At 37.5% G+C, this 16,587-nt stretch overlaps 1 protein-coding gene across 1 annotated transcript; it reads right to left on the reverse strand.

The window, feature by feature from the left end:
- Positions 1-528: 528 nt before the first annotated feature.
- slc16a5a (solute carrier family 16 member 5a) lies at positions 529-16,246 on the reverse strand. Its single transcript, XM_066662674.1, has 6 exons — positions 16,175-16,246; positions 12,439-12,500; positions 10,077-10,525; positions 5,972-6,115; positions 4,479-5,300; positions 529-2,266 (listed from the first exon to the last, which is right to left on the reverse strand). The coding sequence occupies exons 3-6, from the start codon at positions 10,366-10,368 to the stop codon at positions 2,016-2,018; spliced, it is 1,509 nt and encodes a 502-aa protein (XP_066518771.1). The 5' UTR covers positions 10,369-10,525; positions 12,439-12,500; positions 16,175-16,246; the 3' UTR covers positions 529-2,015.
- Positions 16,247-16,587: the final 341 nt, after the last annotated feature.

Below are 16,587 nucleotides of genomic sequence, written 5' to 3' on the forward strand. Positions count from 1 at the left end.
TGATCACTAGGGGTCAATGTTTACAGCAATGAAGGGATTTTCTATTCCCATCCCACAACCGTGCGCGCCCCCTAGTGGGATGCGAAGGAATAGCAACGGAATGACGTGATGATGCATGTTTATTATTGCAACAGTATGTGTAACAGCTGTGCTGTCTTTGACCAAATGGGACCATATCCAAATGATATCTCTGTAATAGACAAACTAAGAAACTTTAAATTCAGTTATGTTAAAAGACTGCTGATGGATCGAATTAAAGGTAAAATATTGGAAGACCCTAAATGTTATGGAAAGAAACTTTTTTTCTGGTTAATTAGTTTTTATTTCAAAGAATTTCTGATTTCCACTCTTGTGGGTAAAATTTTACCAAATCAAATTTGAGTTTTAGTCCAATCATTTTTTTAAATCAAATGATTGTTTATCACACTTATAAATACTTGTGTTTCTATTGACCATATTAATAATTACTCCTTTCACACCTCATACAAAGCTCACCCACATTGCATTAGACAAATACATTCATTGTGCAAAGAGAATTTATTTACTTTAATTGGAAAAAATTGCATATTTGTGTTGAAATAAAAGTACATAGTTCAACTGCTTACCTATATTATAAAAATATATATTCTACAGTCCGTTTCTTCCTTATAATTGTTTAAACTTTGGCAAATGTACAGAACTGCAGGTAAGTAATGCCACAGAAAATAAAACAATGCATGATACAAATAATAACAGTGATGAGGAAACCTAAGATAGCTGAATAACATTTATAAGGAAACAACAGGACATTCCATTGTAGCCCCAGGAAAAACACCTGGAAATACTCAAGTACTCTTATTTTAGTGCTAATTTGTGCAGAATCCCTTGATACTATCTGACAGTATGAAGCTGATTTTTGTGGGAAAATGGCTTCAAGTTAGTGTTGTGTTCAATGAGGTCACGAACTGTGTAACAAAGTGAAATGGCCTTGTGTGCGATTAGTTCATTGGTCCCAAACCAGGACCACTTAGAGTTGGTGATGTTTGGGATTTTTACAGGCAGACCCTTAACATTCATAAGAGTCATGCGAGTGTGCAGCATAGGTGGTGTACACATATAAACTCTTACAAAAAGTAACTCTTACATAATGCATCAATAACCCCAAATATTACTTTCACCTAATATGCTGTTTAGCTAGGTGGCTGTTTTTAAACTGATGTCTTTAATGCTCAGATCCAGAGGTTCACATTAGAATATTTTGAAGATGAAATATCATGAAGGCCCAGTGATTTTTGGTGGTAGACAGGGCTTCATTTTGACACTTTGACCTGTTCAATGCAGCTACATTTGAGCGTTTAATGCAACTTTTGTCCCATCAAATAAATCTCAAAACTATCAAAAAAAAAAAATGGTAACTTGTGTAATTTGTGCCATTTATATCGGTTCAGACCACACAGGATAGTTTCCCTGGCTTCAGGCATAAGGCAATGAATTGCCTTATGCTTGTAGCTTGTCCATCCTCAGAACTGACAGGGAGCTCCCAACAAGGCTTAATATCTTAATATTGACAGCCAAATCATCTGACCATGAATGTTTGGTTCTTGTCAAAGTCATTCAGGTCTCAACATCTGCCTATTAACTCAACTTTGAGAACTGACTGTTGGCTTACATTTAATACATCCTAGACCTTGACATATGCTATTGTTAAGAGATAATCAAAATTATTTACTTCATCTGTCAGTAGTCGTAATGATAGTTTCTTCTGTGTATATGTAAACAGTATTACACCTGATAGAAGGTGCAGTGGCAGTAGCAAAAAGCCAGATTCTGGCATTTGTGTATGAGGCATATACCATAGTGAGTGTGTGTAGATACAAAACTGTTTTTTGTTTTTGTTTTTTTTTTAAACTCACAATATTACAAAAATAAATCACTACAAAACTTCATAAACATAATGATCCAGATTTTCTTCTAAAATAATGGGCATTTTCATTCATGAGATATGCATCACACTAACTCAGAACTTTAGCCCAGGTTCATACACATGAGACACGCTCTGTTTTTACAGTAGTGCGTTTGTTCGCTCCACCTGCAGACACTCTGATATACTGGCAGTCTGGAGATTGAATAGCTGCTGACCCTGGCAAAGGTGATGGCTCCTTCCGGGCTGCATCACGACGGTCCAGCCAATAAAAGGACAGTAAAAGATACAAAGCTGATGAGGCCACTGTGATAGTGGAGGCAATGAACACATATGTGTACTCTCCAGTTTTGTCCACTAGGCTACCTGAAAATGAAAAAAGATGGACACTTTAGGCACACAATAATACAAAATATAGGAGTGTAATTATTAAACATCAAGTAATCGCATTTATTAGAGAATACTTTGTAAATAGATAATTATACATTTTAAAGTAGTTTTAATCTCACTGGGCTTGCAGGGCATGCTTAAGTTTAATTGCACCAGAGTGGCTAGTAGAGCAAGTTTTAATCAGACCAGTGTTCACAGGTTTTACTCCCACTGTGGTGGATTGCACAGTTCATGGCTCAAGGGGTAACATTCCTGTCTTACTCTGAGCCAGTGAAAAAGAATAGGAAGTTCCCTTACTGACTGTGAAGCAATAAAAAGAGAGGGGACATTCCTGTCTTACTGTGAGCCACTCAAAATTGGCTGATTCTGTTGCGATTCTTACAGGACTTACAGGATGCCCATATTTTGTATACCATTATTGTACACAGACATAGGTTATTCAGTAATAAAATGCACAGGGTGTACATAACGATCAAAGACACACCATGTCACCTCAAATTTCCAAAATATACTGATTTATATTAATGATAAATATATTCCAGACATTGCTTGTCAAGGGGGACTTCTAAAGGTTCACTAATTCACATTTTATTACTGAATTCCCTATGTCTGTGTAGAACATCCTACATATCTATATCTGTATTTCTTTGTTTCAGAATGTAAAGAAATATAGGATTGTATGTCCATACGTCTGATCTCCTAAGTGAAGCATGATGTAGTTAAACTGGTGAACATGCTACCTTCACTAATTAGCCATTTATTTAGGGATATTCAACATATAGGTTCACTTTTTAGTTCCAGTTATACCCCAAACATCAGAAGACTGAGAGCACTAAAGCATAAGTGAGGTTTTGATTAGTTCTGGGTTTTTGATTTGTTTAACTCACATAATGGTGCATTCTCAAACAAAAAGGTACGACAGAGGTACATTATTGTCACTAAACGTACAACAGTGTCAAAATTCTGTTAAAGGTACAACACGGTTTTTAAAGTCCAGTTATGTTCCCTAAAGGTACAGAAGTGACCTGAATTTATAACACAGACACTGGACAGTGTTGGGTTGCATGGTTAACATTTGAAGTTGGCAGAGTGCTCACACATGGGAGCCAGCTGCCCGGTCAATTTCACCACCCCACTGAAATAACAGGGAGCCCTGCCCTCCAGGTTCTTTTTCACAATGCAAGGAACATTCCATTCCCCTTTATTCCTTCCGAGCACACACACACAAACACTTAAACACACAAATTGCTTATGCTCAGGTGTTAAATGATTCAATTTGTAATGCAAAGCACTGAAGAGTACCATTTTGTGTTGCAGTTCTTAAATATGAGTTAATGAGGAAGTTAGTAAGTTACAAGCCAGTTCTATGAGATGATTTGCTTTGTAAAACTGACTATACAGGTTTCTCAGTCCATTCACACATGTATGTTAACAGAATATATACAACCATTGATGATTCAATAGTCAATTCACTTCACCACATAAAGCATTTAAACCTGAAATGCACAGACACCTACATAATTTTTTCACTGGACCTCTACACACATAAACACATTATTTTTATGAAAATGTTCAAAAAGAAGACCACACAGCACTGTGAAAAACTCACAGAGCACCAAACACTAAATAAGTACACTATTCATTTTTAGTATCAGAAAAAAACAGGAAACGGAGCTAATTACCCAGAAGCTTCAACATCTAAAAACAACAGTGTAAGTGTTTCTAGCCGCGCCTTCATTACAGCTACCACATTTGTCAAGAGTCTTGCTCTGATGTTGTTTTTCTTCAAAGCTTCTTATAAACACCTTTAAAATTTCAGGCGGTGCACATACAAAAAAAATCTTGCAAGGAAGTTTAGGTGGTCCCTTGCGTGAATGTTTGTGTTTTATAAAGGGTAAGTCAGCACCTGTGAGAGGAGTTATTGCTGAAATGACAGATGTAACATAGGACTGGAAGACTGAGTGAAATAAGTGTACACAATAGAGTGCACACAATTAAAGTGCTCAAATTCATTATAATTAATTCATGAGGCTTTTGTTTAAAGATTGTGTAAATATTTGTTTCTTCCTTTTTCCACTGAAAAATGCACATGTATTTACTGGCTGTTTTGTCTGGAAATTCAATAAAAGAAAGCATGTTTTTTTTTTTTTTGCAAACCATTATATCACACATTGTATTCTTGAGTTACCTGCAAGGGGTGGTCCAATCAGCAATGTTACACTCTCCATGATAGCCAGCAGACCAAGTGCAGAGGGGAAGCGGCTCATGTCCACTATGTCCATCAGCACGGTGAACATCAGTGTGCCCACCACGCTCATCGTCAGTCCATAACTCAGCATATAAATCAAAAGCACTAAAAAACTGGGCCTGATGCAGCAGATGCTGTTACTCAGTCCATTCAGCAAAAGGGCTGCGGAAAATATGTAAATGTGGCGGCCCTTGAACCAGGACAAGTTAAAGAGCAATCCTATGGGAGGCCGTATAATGATGTTGACAAAGCCCAAGACATTGAGCAGGAATGCAGCATTTTTCTGATCTATGCCGTTATCTGTGGCATAAGGAACAAGGAATATCAGAGGCACTACAAACCCCAGCATCATCAAGGTGATGCCAAGTGAGAAGACACGAAAGCGCGTGTTGTTGCAGAACTGATCAAAGGCCATGTGCCGACTGAAAGAAGATAACAAACTCTTCCATACCATCCACATATGTCCTTTCAAGCCCTCCTCTTCTATGCCATTGCTTATTTGCTTCTTTCTTCTGGGTTTTGGTGGGCCCAGAGGCCTCATAACAGCTCCACAGACACAGCAGTTAAGCAGAATACCACCTAGTACAAGGAAACTGCCCCTCCAGCCCAGCTCAGTGTGCAGATAATGACTCAGCATAGGCAGTGTGGACAGGCCGAGAGCTGTGCCTGTAGAGGACATTGCATTGGCAAAGACACGACGACGCACAAAGTAATGACCCAGGATAGTCACAGCAGGCTGGAAGCTGAAGCAAAATCCGAGGCCTGAGGGTAAAAATAATTAAGGCATAAAATGTTTATAAACTATGCAATTTGTGCAGAAAGCATGCATTTTCCATCATCCTTAGATGTCTTAGATGTCATGTAACTGAACATCCATATTCATATATGGATTGAATATCAAAATATTTACAAATTTAATTTCAAAGTAATTATGACTTTAATCTGAAAGTATTTTCTTTATTTTCTAAATAACTACATTAATCTTGAAATATTACTACTTTTTCTGGAATTATTATAAATCTAATCTCAAAATGGTATTACATGAATGTTGCAACAAAATATTACATCTTTATGTTTTAAATAAACTTTGTTCTCAAAACATTTTTTTTTCTTTAAACACATGGCTCTAAAACCATGGCCAAAGTGAAAAGGTATATCACACATTGTTTCTTAGTTTTATATGCATAGATTGGGTTGAATGGAATAAAAAAAATCAGCTGGTACAGAACCTCATGTTAGACAAAGTGTGTTTGGATTTATTTATTACAATATAAATGGCTTTGGAAACACAGCAATCTGCTTGAATGGCTGCCAATATATTTAGGTGGAGACACAAATGTCGGAATTTGGGAAACACAGATTTCATAATTTAAAGTCAAAAATACAGGTAAACAAAGACGCAGTGCTACAACAGTGATTCAGTGCATACTGACCCGTAATAAGCCCTGCAGTGATGTAAAGCTCAACAATGGAATTTGAAAAGGCACTGGCTGCCATTCCCAACCCACTTAAGACTCCTCCCAACATTACGGTTGCTCGACAACCAAATCGCTCTGTTAACACACCGCACAGTGGACCTGAGGAAGAAAATCAGAGAAAAAAAAATTAAAACCACAAGAGCAGCGTATCAGGATTAAGCACTTTAATCCAACATGTTTTTTTTGTAGTTGTTGTTTCACAAAGCCCTCATCCAAATACAACAATGTAGTGCTTTGTTGGTCACAGTGAACGATGACGGATAATCATTACTGCACGACATGTACTGTAATTTGAATGGTTTATTACTTCACTCCTGCATAGCTGCTGTTCAGTCAAGTTTTTCCTAACACTCTACTTCATTTTGCCATAACTGTTTAAAACTGCAAGGTACTCTAACTTACACACATAAAATTCAGAACAAAAATATTTACAAGATCAATCTCCAACAAGCAGCAGGTTCAATTTACGATGCATTATAATTTTCCCTTTGAAACATGGATCTTTAAAACACCACAGAGTTGTGTTGTGCATTAACTTTCTAGAGATTTTAAAACTTAGATAAAACTAAACAGCTCGCGTTATGACTGAGCTTCTTTGGTAATTAAAATTAAAATGTACAGACAAGTTAAATTTCAACCACAAATAAGGTAGTTTGTTTAGCTGTGAGAACAGAAGTTCCAAAGGATTGTCTATGTTGCTTTTAACCATCTGGAACATAGTGGGACCATTAATTTTATATTCTATAGATGATGGAATTGACAGGGGATAGGGATAGAGATAGGGAAGGCCAATATATAGAACCAACTCATCTTATCAGAATTTAATTTCAATGGTTCATATTTACACATACACCAACCCCAATTTTTGATTAAATTAATTTAATGATAAACAACTTTATTTTGACCAATAAGCAACCTAGGATCAGTATGTCGACACCAGAATGCACCAAATTACAGGGCAGCTTTGGTCGTCAAAATATCTAGTAATACTACTCTGCATTCCAGTTTAGTGTCGTATGACAATGGCTAGACACACATTTCAAAGTTCCTTGGAGGGATATAGAATAAGCTCTAATTTCTCCTCATAGACGTCATGACTTACTCTTTACTGAAGTAGGATGAAAGATTATTCAAAACAAATTTGTTACTATACTATCATCCACTCTTGTAGTGTGATACAATATTGAAAGAATTACGCAATAATACACTCGAGGTTCATGACCGCAGCACACCAGTGCCAATATCTCTCATTACAGCACGAACCTCAAGTGTATTATTGCGATTATACCACCGTTTCTTAATCGTCGTTTATTATTAGGTTTTAAGATAAAGAAGACAGTGAAATTTGTTTATCAACCTTCCGCAAGGAAAAATAGTTCCATTTCCTCACACATTCATTTTTGCTCTTTTCAACAAACTCTGGATCTTTAACTTGTTCGATGTTAAACGCGTCTAAATCAGGACAGAAGCAGATATAAACATATAAAGTCAATAAAATGTCGTGGTTTAACCATTGTTCAGATCGTAGTGGTATCATACACTAAATAATGCCAAGTTCTCTCTGTTTAAGCTAAAGTGAGTATTTTGGAATATCGCTCCAAAGCTGTGCTGCGGAGCTGGTGAACAAGAGCAGCGGAGAAAAATACACGCCTACACTTGATTTAAACATAATCACAGAAACCACATGGACGTAGCATTTTTTGTTTTTTCCTTTTGTTTACAAATCAGAAAACATACTCCACTGCTGACGGAAAATGAACCTGTTCTCCATTGGGTAAAAAAGTCTTGTAAGTGCTGGCGTTGTTGCTATGTTACATGCATTGTGCGGAGTGATACCTGAAGAGGTTCAGTCAGAGTGCCATTATCGTGTAATATTGGCACTCCTAGAACGTCTCTCAGCCAATTACATTGCAGGGTCGGAACTAACTGTGGTATAATTACTGGTAATTATAAAAAATACCCCTAATAGCATAATTATCACTTTTTATCTTGGGGGCAGCCTGTTTCTTGCTATACACAGTGTATCTTTACATTCAATAACATTCTTCATGATAATGGTCTGTGTACATTCTGGTACTTCCAAGCTGAGTACTCCCTATCGGGTAGCTCTTTCTTCCTGTACTTAAGATGCAGATCTGTAATAACTGCCTAAGTTGTTCCCTGGAGCTCCATTCTATTCTATTACCCATTTTTACAATGGACATACATCAGATTTCAATGTATGGTTTTGTTATTTTAAAATAAGCTACTGGAACACTGAAATAAGCAACTGAATATTCTACAAATCTGGTAGAGAGAGTTTGTTGGTTGAGATTCAAACCTAACTGGAAACATTATGGTCTAACTTATGCTTTAATCTAACAGCATCTAAAGTGTCTAAAGCAAAATGTGTCTCATGTATTAATTCACTTTAAGTTTATTTATCAATACATCTAAAATTATTTTGGTTTGTCCCATACTAAAACATTGTTTGTTTTAAATGTAGTACAGCAAGGATCAGTTAATTCAGAGGTTCTACTGTTGCTTTATGGTGTGATGAAATCTCTTTTGTATGAAATTAACTATTGCTGCCTATTTTATTCAATGTTAATCTTCTGTTGTGTTCCCCTTTCAATTATTCATTTACTTACTTTTTTACCTACCTACTTACTGTTTTATTTTAAATATATTGATCTTTTTTTTCTCTCTTAAACTCTGCAATTTCTGCCCACTTATATTTGCGTATTTTACATTTTTGGCAAATTATAGCAGTAAAAATAAGAACATAGTATCTTTCAAACGGTTATATATTCACTTTGATGTCTGAGCGTCATGAACTACACAAATTTCAAGCAAAGAATTCTGACGGTCAAATTTCCCAGAAAGTTATCTGAAATCTTGCTTCACTGAAGAGGAAAAGCCTCAAAATCATCTGACTCATCTTCAAAAGGCCATACCAAAAACAGTGTAAAAAATTTGCAAGAATTTAAATAATGATCTAAAAATCTTGATCACTGTTTCTACTTTTTATTTGTAATACCCTTTTTGTATATTTTAAATATTTCAAATTTCTAAAATATCCTGTTCCACTTTTAAACAAAATGAACCCAGGGTTTCAAACATTTGGACCCCTCTAAATCTGTTGAATAATAATAAAAAAAAGATTAGCTGTAGTTATCAGCTCAGCTCATGGAAAAACAATGCCCATATCTTGATAGATCTTTTTTACATGCCCTTACAGAAATGCTGATAAATAGCTGGAATGTTTTAGCAAGGTGGTTTGGGAATTCAATGATATAGTACTGTGAATTCTCATCTAGATTAGTCTGAAAAATAAAGAATAAAAACATAATTTGATCATTTGATAAAGGACATATGCTTTATCATATGATCAAACACAAATGCAGAAGGCACTTTTAAATGGCTTCCCATGTATACACAGGACTAATGTCCACAGTCACAAAGATTAAGCACTTATTGGTGGTCATTATATATTTTTTCTCTCTCTCTTATTATTATTCTGATTTGTCATCAAATGTGTTGTGTCAGGAACTGTAAGCAAACAAACACTTGCTGAAATCTAATATAAGGGAGTTTTTAAGATAAAGTTTCTGACTTGATATGTAAAACACATGTGAACTTTTGACCACAGTTTCCTGTCAGAAGGGAAGTCAGACTATGCGTCTTGATCTCAGGACATGCCTTCAATATTTTGACAACTGTAGAGATACAAAACAACTTACAGCACTTCAAGATTGTTTGTTCAAGATCGTCAGAATTGTTTGTTCATTCACATAACAACCTCTCTTAAATTATAAGAAATCAAAGTTTTGAAATAACTTAACAGCCTGAGACTATTTTACTGAGTCCTCACTTCTCAACTACAAAGCTTACATAGTACATTCATAGCACTTAATTCATAAGATTAATAGCTTAAATAATTTGACTTAATATTAATAGCTGAATGATAAGCCTTCAGTTTAAAGTTTCTTAGGTCCTCATTGCCAAAACCAACCACTGCATTTCACTGAGTAAAAAGAGTAGGTAGTTAAGTGTAGGTTTGAAACTTTTGCATCTCTACCTCCAGCATGTAGGACTGATGTCATTATAGATGGCACCCATGATGTTACACTGTTGCTGGCATCAAATTGTTTTTGAAGATCTGTGTAGAAGATGCCCATACAGGAAGGGAATGCCAGTGTGAGGGCTAGGACCATTATGGAGGCCAGCAGGACTACCCAGCCCCAGCCTCCATCTGGTGCAGTAATGGCCACTGGATGTGCTTGAGCCAATGGTGCATCTGCTTCTCCTTTATCCCCATCCTCAACCTCTCTGTCACAGGTTTCTCCTGACTGCTGCTGCTGTGGCGTCATGTCTGCTACCTGAGAGTAATCAACTTGTCCTTAATGCTTTCTTCTTCTGTCTGTGTGACCCAAGACTCTCATGGTTGGTCTCAGCAAATTTCTGAAGGATGTTCTACACCTTTCTGTGTATTCCATGTCACCACACCACAATATCACAAACAGATCTCTGTAGAGCAAGATAAAATGTGGTTATTGGGTTACAATCTCATCTTCAAATATATATTTTTTTATTTATTTTTTAATATACCAGTGCCTTTAATCTACACAAACACAAACTAAATAATTTCTTTCAGATATGTGTTAAAGGAAAAATGGCATCCTTTATTTTAATTGTTCTTATTTATTTACATTGTATCATAATAAAATGTAAAATGGTAACGCAAAGCTCCAGAATAGTTGACCAAGGATGTCACAATATATGAGAGAAGGTTATGCATGTTCACAGGCATACATTGCTTATTATCTCATTTCTAAGCTGCCCAAATGCATGATCATGTCAGTGTTTTAGTGTGTGGGGTGACAGATCATTAGGGTAAGGTACACTGTCAGAAAATTTGTCTCTGTGGTGGTACCTTCAAGGGTACATATTTGTACCTTTAATTAGGTAACATAATTGTACCTTATATTATTATAATTGTAGATTTAAAAATTGTGTTGATTTCATACGCTCCATTTAATCTCCAGGACTTATATTATGTTTTTTTATATGACGCAGTTCTATAATGAAAGATTACAAACATTTATCTCCCCTTCTGGAGAAGAGAATGTAATGTACCTTTAAGAAAAATACTGGACTTTTAAACACTGTTATACCTTTAAATTTACACAGTTTGTACCTTTAGTGACCAATAATGTACCTCTACTGTACCTTTTTTTTCCTGAGAATGTATGTAAGCCTGTAAGCAAAGACTGTCAACTTGAAAAATAACTCTCTTGTGTCTGTATTAACCAGCTGTTGCCCTTGATTTCTAAAACTGAATGTATAATAGCTGATTAAAATGTGTGTATTCAAAAATAAATTAAAAAATATGAGCACCACTAGCAAACTAGGTTCACAGCAGTCTGTATTCTGATTAAATAAATCAGTGAGGAAATCCTCTTTACTCCCTTCTAGTAATTTTAAAGCTCAGTTTGTCACATATCAGGTACATTTACCCATTTAAAAAATTTAAGATCATGGCAGAGGTCTTTAAGCTGGTTCCCGACCAAAATTAAAACTTCAGAGATCTACTTTGCTGTGTATTTTCTTAAACTTTAAATCACACTTTCCCCTGGGACATTACTCTCAGAATCTGTCCATAAATAGGCTTATCTTTAAACTCTTGCCCATGATAATAATAATAATAATAATAATAATAATAATAATACTTTTTATTTATTTATTTTTTATTATATCCTTCTTTCACTGTATCTAATCTTAATTGTTGTTGTTTTGTTTGTTTGTGTGTGAGAGACAATTGGCACTAGAAAGATGTTATATAAATACTTACATAATTACTAACTTCCTAATTACAAACTTAACGAATATATATTTATCATTATCCAAACTACACCAACCTGTTAGTTTCACCCTCTCAACCAAACACTCCTAACAGCCCTTAAGAGGAAACAGTGATGTTTACACTGGATTCTGTACAGGTCTCTTCAGGTATTAGAAATATGCGTTAAGCTCAGCCTCGTCATTCATTTAGACTTGGAGCTTCACGGAAACGGGGGTTGCGTCCGAATAAATGCTTACTCTTCATTACTGGTTTAATTTCTGCTAAATTACAACTACGTCGTGTAAATACTCAGCACGCCACCGTCAGAAGTGTGTCCATTGCGGTATGTACAGTAATTAATAATAAATTACATTACATTAATAAATTACAGTGGGCCAGAGGTTTGGGACGCAGGCGAAATCATTCACATTAAATGATATATGTCTAACGGTTCAGTTTCCGGGAACCTGGTATTTTAGCAAGCGAAGAACCGCAAAAACAAAAGAGGAGACTTGTTGCCCTTGGGTCCCCATACTAGTTAACCAATACGGCTGGTTCACTGCCCTCCTACTAACGTCTGATACGTAAGAACCCTTACCTCAGTCCGTGTAAAAAGTCTGCTTGGTCATCTTGGTCTATTGCCGTCTCCAAGCTTCTGTGCTGAGAGAGAGAGAGAGAGAGAGAGAGAGAGAGAGAGAGAGAGCGAGATCATGTTCACTGGGTGGGGGGCGGAGTCACAGCATGATCTGCAGAAAAGGTCAAATATTAGCCAATTAAATCTGCCTTCAGTCTGTACACTGTTTGCCCTGTGTTTGTTTTTAATAACTGAACACAAGAGACTGTCGATGTGGATTATGGAGCAGAATGGAGTCGTTTATTTAGAGATGAAATATGAGCCCCCTGGCTATTTAAGGTTGAGTGATACCATTTACATGTAGTGTAGTCCAAAATAATGTGTCTTGATACCAGCACTGATATTTTTTAAAGTTATCATACACACATATAAGGAGAAATTATTTATTATTTCTAGCATTCAAGGTGATAAAAGGTGACAGCTGTGCTGACCTTACATGGAGATCATACATATGCTTATCTAGCTCACACCGGGGAGCAGTTTCCCCTTTCCAAAAGAGGCTCATATGGCTTTGAAAGGAGAGAGACCACAAATCCAGGAGGCCACGAAGGCATAATTTGCATCTTTCTGGGTGGATGTGATGATCTTGCTCCCTCACCCCTCTGCATGACGCTAGCTAATGGTCAAGAAAATTATTGTTTTTATCCAAATGTGCTGAGTTATTTTATGCTACATTACAACTACATTGTGTAAATACTCAGTACGCCACCGTCCTGAGTTGACTGTGATTGTGGTTCCTTTTTTCATCATGTAAAGGTGAGCAGAGAGGAGTGGTTTTATGGATGCATAATGATGGAGAGGAGGAGTTTGAGCATGGTCTTTCTCCCAAATTTCAGTTATTTCATAATTCCTTTTCCAGGTTGGGACATGTCTAAGACTGCAGTTAAAAACTGAAATCTGTAACTTGTTTATTTTCTTCTATCTTTATTGAACAGAAGATAATCACAAAAACAATTTATTGTAACTATTTTTTATATGTTTGGGAATTAAAGGTTCTAATTGTTGTAGTTTTGCAAGTAGAATTTTTGTCCCTTCTTGCTCTATACATGAATTGAGCTGCTCAACAGTTTGTGGTCACTGTTGTCTGATTGCTCCTCATTATGCACCATACATTTCAATACCAGACAGATGTAGACTGAAGGCAGGACAGTCAACCACATGCGCTCTATGTCTGTGAAGTCACACCGTTGTAACCCTTGCAGAATGAGGCCTGATATTGTCCTACTGAAACAGACAGAGTTACATTGGAAAATACCTCATTCTGATGATCAGCATATTCATTCATTCGTTCATTGTCTGTAACCGCTTATCCATTTCAGGGTCTGGAGCGTACCTGGAATGTGTGAATCCACCTACCAATGTGTGTTTTAGGACCGTGGGTGGAAAACAGAGCACCTGGAGGAAACCCACACGGACATGGGGAGAACACACCAACTCCTCACAGAGGGTCACCCAGCACGGGAATCAAACCCACAACCCTCCAGGCCCCTGGAGCTGTGTGACTGCAACACTACCTGCTGCACCACCGTGCCGCCCTCCATGACAACATATGTCTCTCTAAAATACCAATATGAGCCTCTGCCTCAATAATATTAAGTTACTTTGGATGCTTTCTAATGCTGAGCTTTGTTTCACATCTAGTTTGTGGTCTACAGGTGCCTAAATTATCAATTCCAAACAGGGTCAGGATTTTAGTCAGAAGTGCTTTTTGTTGAGTTTGTTATAAAGAAACATGGGTTTTATAGTTCAGCCTTACAGGGATAATGACAAGGGCAGGTGTGTAAATATCAAAGGAAAATAAGAAGAGAGAAAAAGAGAGGGGGTTGGATCTCTGCGTGGCGACTGGCGAGCGGAAGTGGCGATTTGAATGGCGACAGAGCTCGCCAGTTTTATTAGTGGCGTACAATTCGCCAGCGTTTCTTCGCCAGTTCCTCGCCAGTTTTATCAGTGGTCTCAACTGCATCAGCGGCTCTCGCCAGTTTTATTAGTGATCTCTCGCCAGTTTTATTGGTGATTTCAACTGAACCAGCGGCTCTCCACCAGTTCCTCGCCAGTTTTATTAGTGATTTCTCACCAGTTTTAATAGAGATCTCAACTGCATCAGCGGCTCTCCGCCAGTTCCTCGAAAGTTTTATCAGTGTTCTCTCGCCAGTTTTATCAGTGTTCTCTCACCAGTGTTATCAGTGTTCTCTCACCAGTGTTATCAGTGTTCTCTCGCCAGTTTTATCAGTGTTCTCTCGCCAGTTTTATCAGTGTTCTCTCGCCAGTTTTATCAGTGACATTGTTTTTAGCATATCAGCTACGTTGCTGACTCAGTTAATCAAGGTAAATACAAGAATAAAAACAACAGATAAAAACTCTACAATGTTGCCAATTCAATGAATATAAAATAAAATGACTGGCTATGATGTACTGGTCTGTTGCCGTTCAGAGGGCATTGACAGATTTCCCCCTAACCATAACCTTCCACTCACTGGTATCCACCTATTTACTGTTCTCCGGCCTGTATATCCTTCCCACTTGGCGGTCAAACCATCCAATCAGAAATTACCTTTGTCATTTGACGTTTCTGATTGGCTGAATCTGAGGCACTTTGTAATGGCTGTGTGTTGCGAAACCTTCTTGCTCCCTCAAAAATATCCACGCGCCCGCAGAAACCTTCTTGCTCGTTCGAGCGTGCAGAATTTTGGCACAAAAATAACGCCATAGTCACATTGCTGAACAATAATAAGAAAGCAACTTTTAATGTTTCTAATTTTTACAGAAATGGCAGTTTCAATATAATGGTATTTAAACAGCGGAGAGCCGCTGCTTCAGTTGAGATCACCAATAAAGCTGGCGAGAGATCACTAATAAAACTGGCGAGAGCCGCTGATGCAGTTGAGACCACTGATAAAACTGGCGAGGAACTGGCGAGCTCTGTCGTCATTCAACTCGCCACTTCCGCTCGCCAGTCGCCACGCAGAGATCCAACTCCTACTGCCTATTTACTGTTCTCCGGCCTGTATATCCTTCCCACTTGGCGGTCAAACAATCCAATCAGAAATTACCTTTGTCATTTGACGTTTCTGATTGGCTGAATCTGAGGCACTTTGTAATGGCTGTAAGTGTGTAGCGAGCGCGCAGGTCAGAGACATCGCGCGCAGAAACCTTCTTGCTCGTTCGAAATATCCGCGCGCGTGCAGAATTGTGGCACAAAAATAACGCCATAGTCACATTGCTGAACAATAATAAGAAAGCAATTTTTAATGTTTCTAATTTTTACAGAAATGGCAGTTTCAATATAATGGTATTTAAACAGCGGAGAGCCGCTGCTTCAGTTGAGATCACCAATAAAATTGGCGAGAAATCACTAATAAAACTGGCGAGGGACTGTCGGAGAGCCGCTGGTTCAGTTGAAATCACTAATAAAACTGGCGAGAGCCGCTGATGCATTTGAGACCACAGATAAAACTGGCGAGGAACTGGCGGAGAGCCGCTGGCGAAGTGTACGCCACTGATAAAACTGGCGAGGAACTGGCGAGCTCTGTCGTCATTCAACTCGCCACTTCCGCTCGCCAGTCGCCACGCAGAGATCCAACTCCTACTGGAGGAAGAGGAGAGGGTGAGATCCATAAAATTTGCAATCCATGGTGCAGTCATAACAGCATCATTTGATGGTACAGACAGATAAGGTTATTTTATTTATAAAAAATATTACCTTTACATATATGCAGATCACCCATGCAGTAGGCACAGATGCATCTTCACAGATGTTGGTTTTTGTAGTTTTGTTAATAGTGTGAATGGTCTTTTTCGTCTTTGGCATGTAAAACATTGGGATTAATACTCAGGAGACAGCGACCTCTGTTGGTTTGGAGGGGCGGCACTTTGGGTTTATGTAATAGTTGATATAATATCATTTTACTCAACTGGAGATCTACATGAAGATGGTTTGTGTACTTTGTCCACCACTGCTTTGGACCCAGAGAATCTGCCAGTGTTTCTGTTCAAAATAAATGCATGCTTTCACACTGCATATATCAGTTTCATGTTGCATTTCTTGATGCAGCGGTGGACTGTGTTAAGTGACAGTGATTTACTCTGACATTTGTCATGATATTATGAACTACA

This window comes from Hoplias malabaricus, chromosome 3 (genome assembly GCF_029633855.1).
Source record: "Hoplias malabaricus isolate fHopMal1 chromosome 3, fHopMal1.hap1, whole genome shotgun sequence".
NCBI lineage: Eukaryota > Metazoa > Chordata > Actinopteri > Characiformes > Erythrinidae > Hoplias > Hoplias malabaricus.

Excerpts from the sequence above, each read along its gene's own strand:
- slc16a5a (XM_066662674.1), bottom strand. The coding sequence starts at position 10,368 with ATGACGCCACAGCAGCAGCAGTCAGGAGAAACCTGTGACAGAGAGGTT. Across the intron at positions 5,301-5,971 it reads CACTGCAGGGCTTATTACGG|GCCTCGGATTTTGCTTCAGC; the intron begins GTCAGTATGCAC and ends TTTTACCCTCAG. Across the intron at positions 2,267-4,478 it reads GATTGGACCACCCCTTGCAG|GTAGCCTAGTGGACAAAACT; the intron begins GTAACTCAAGAA and ends TTTCATTTTCAG.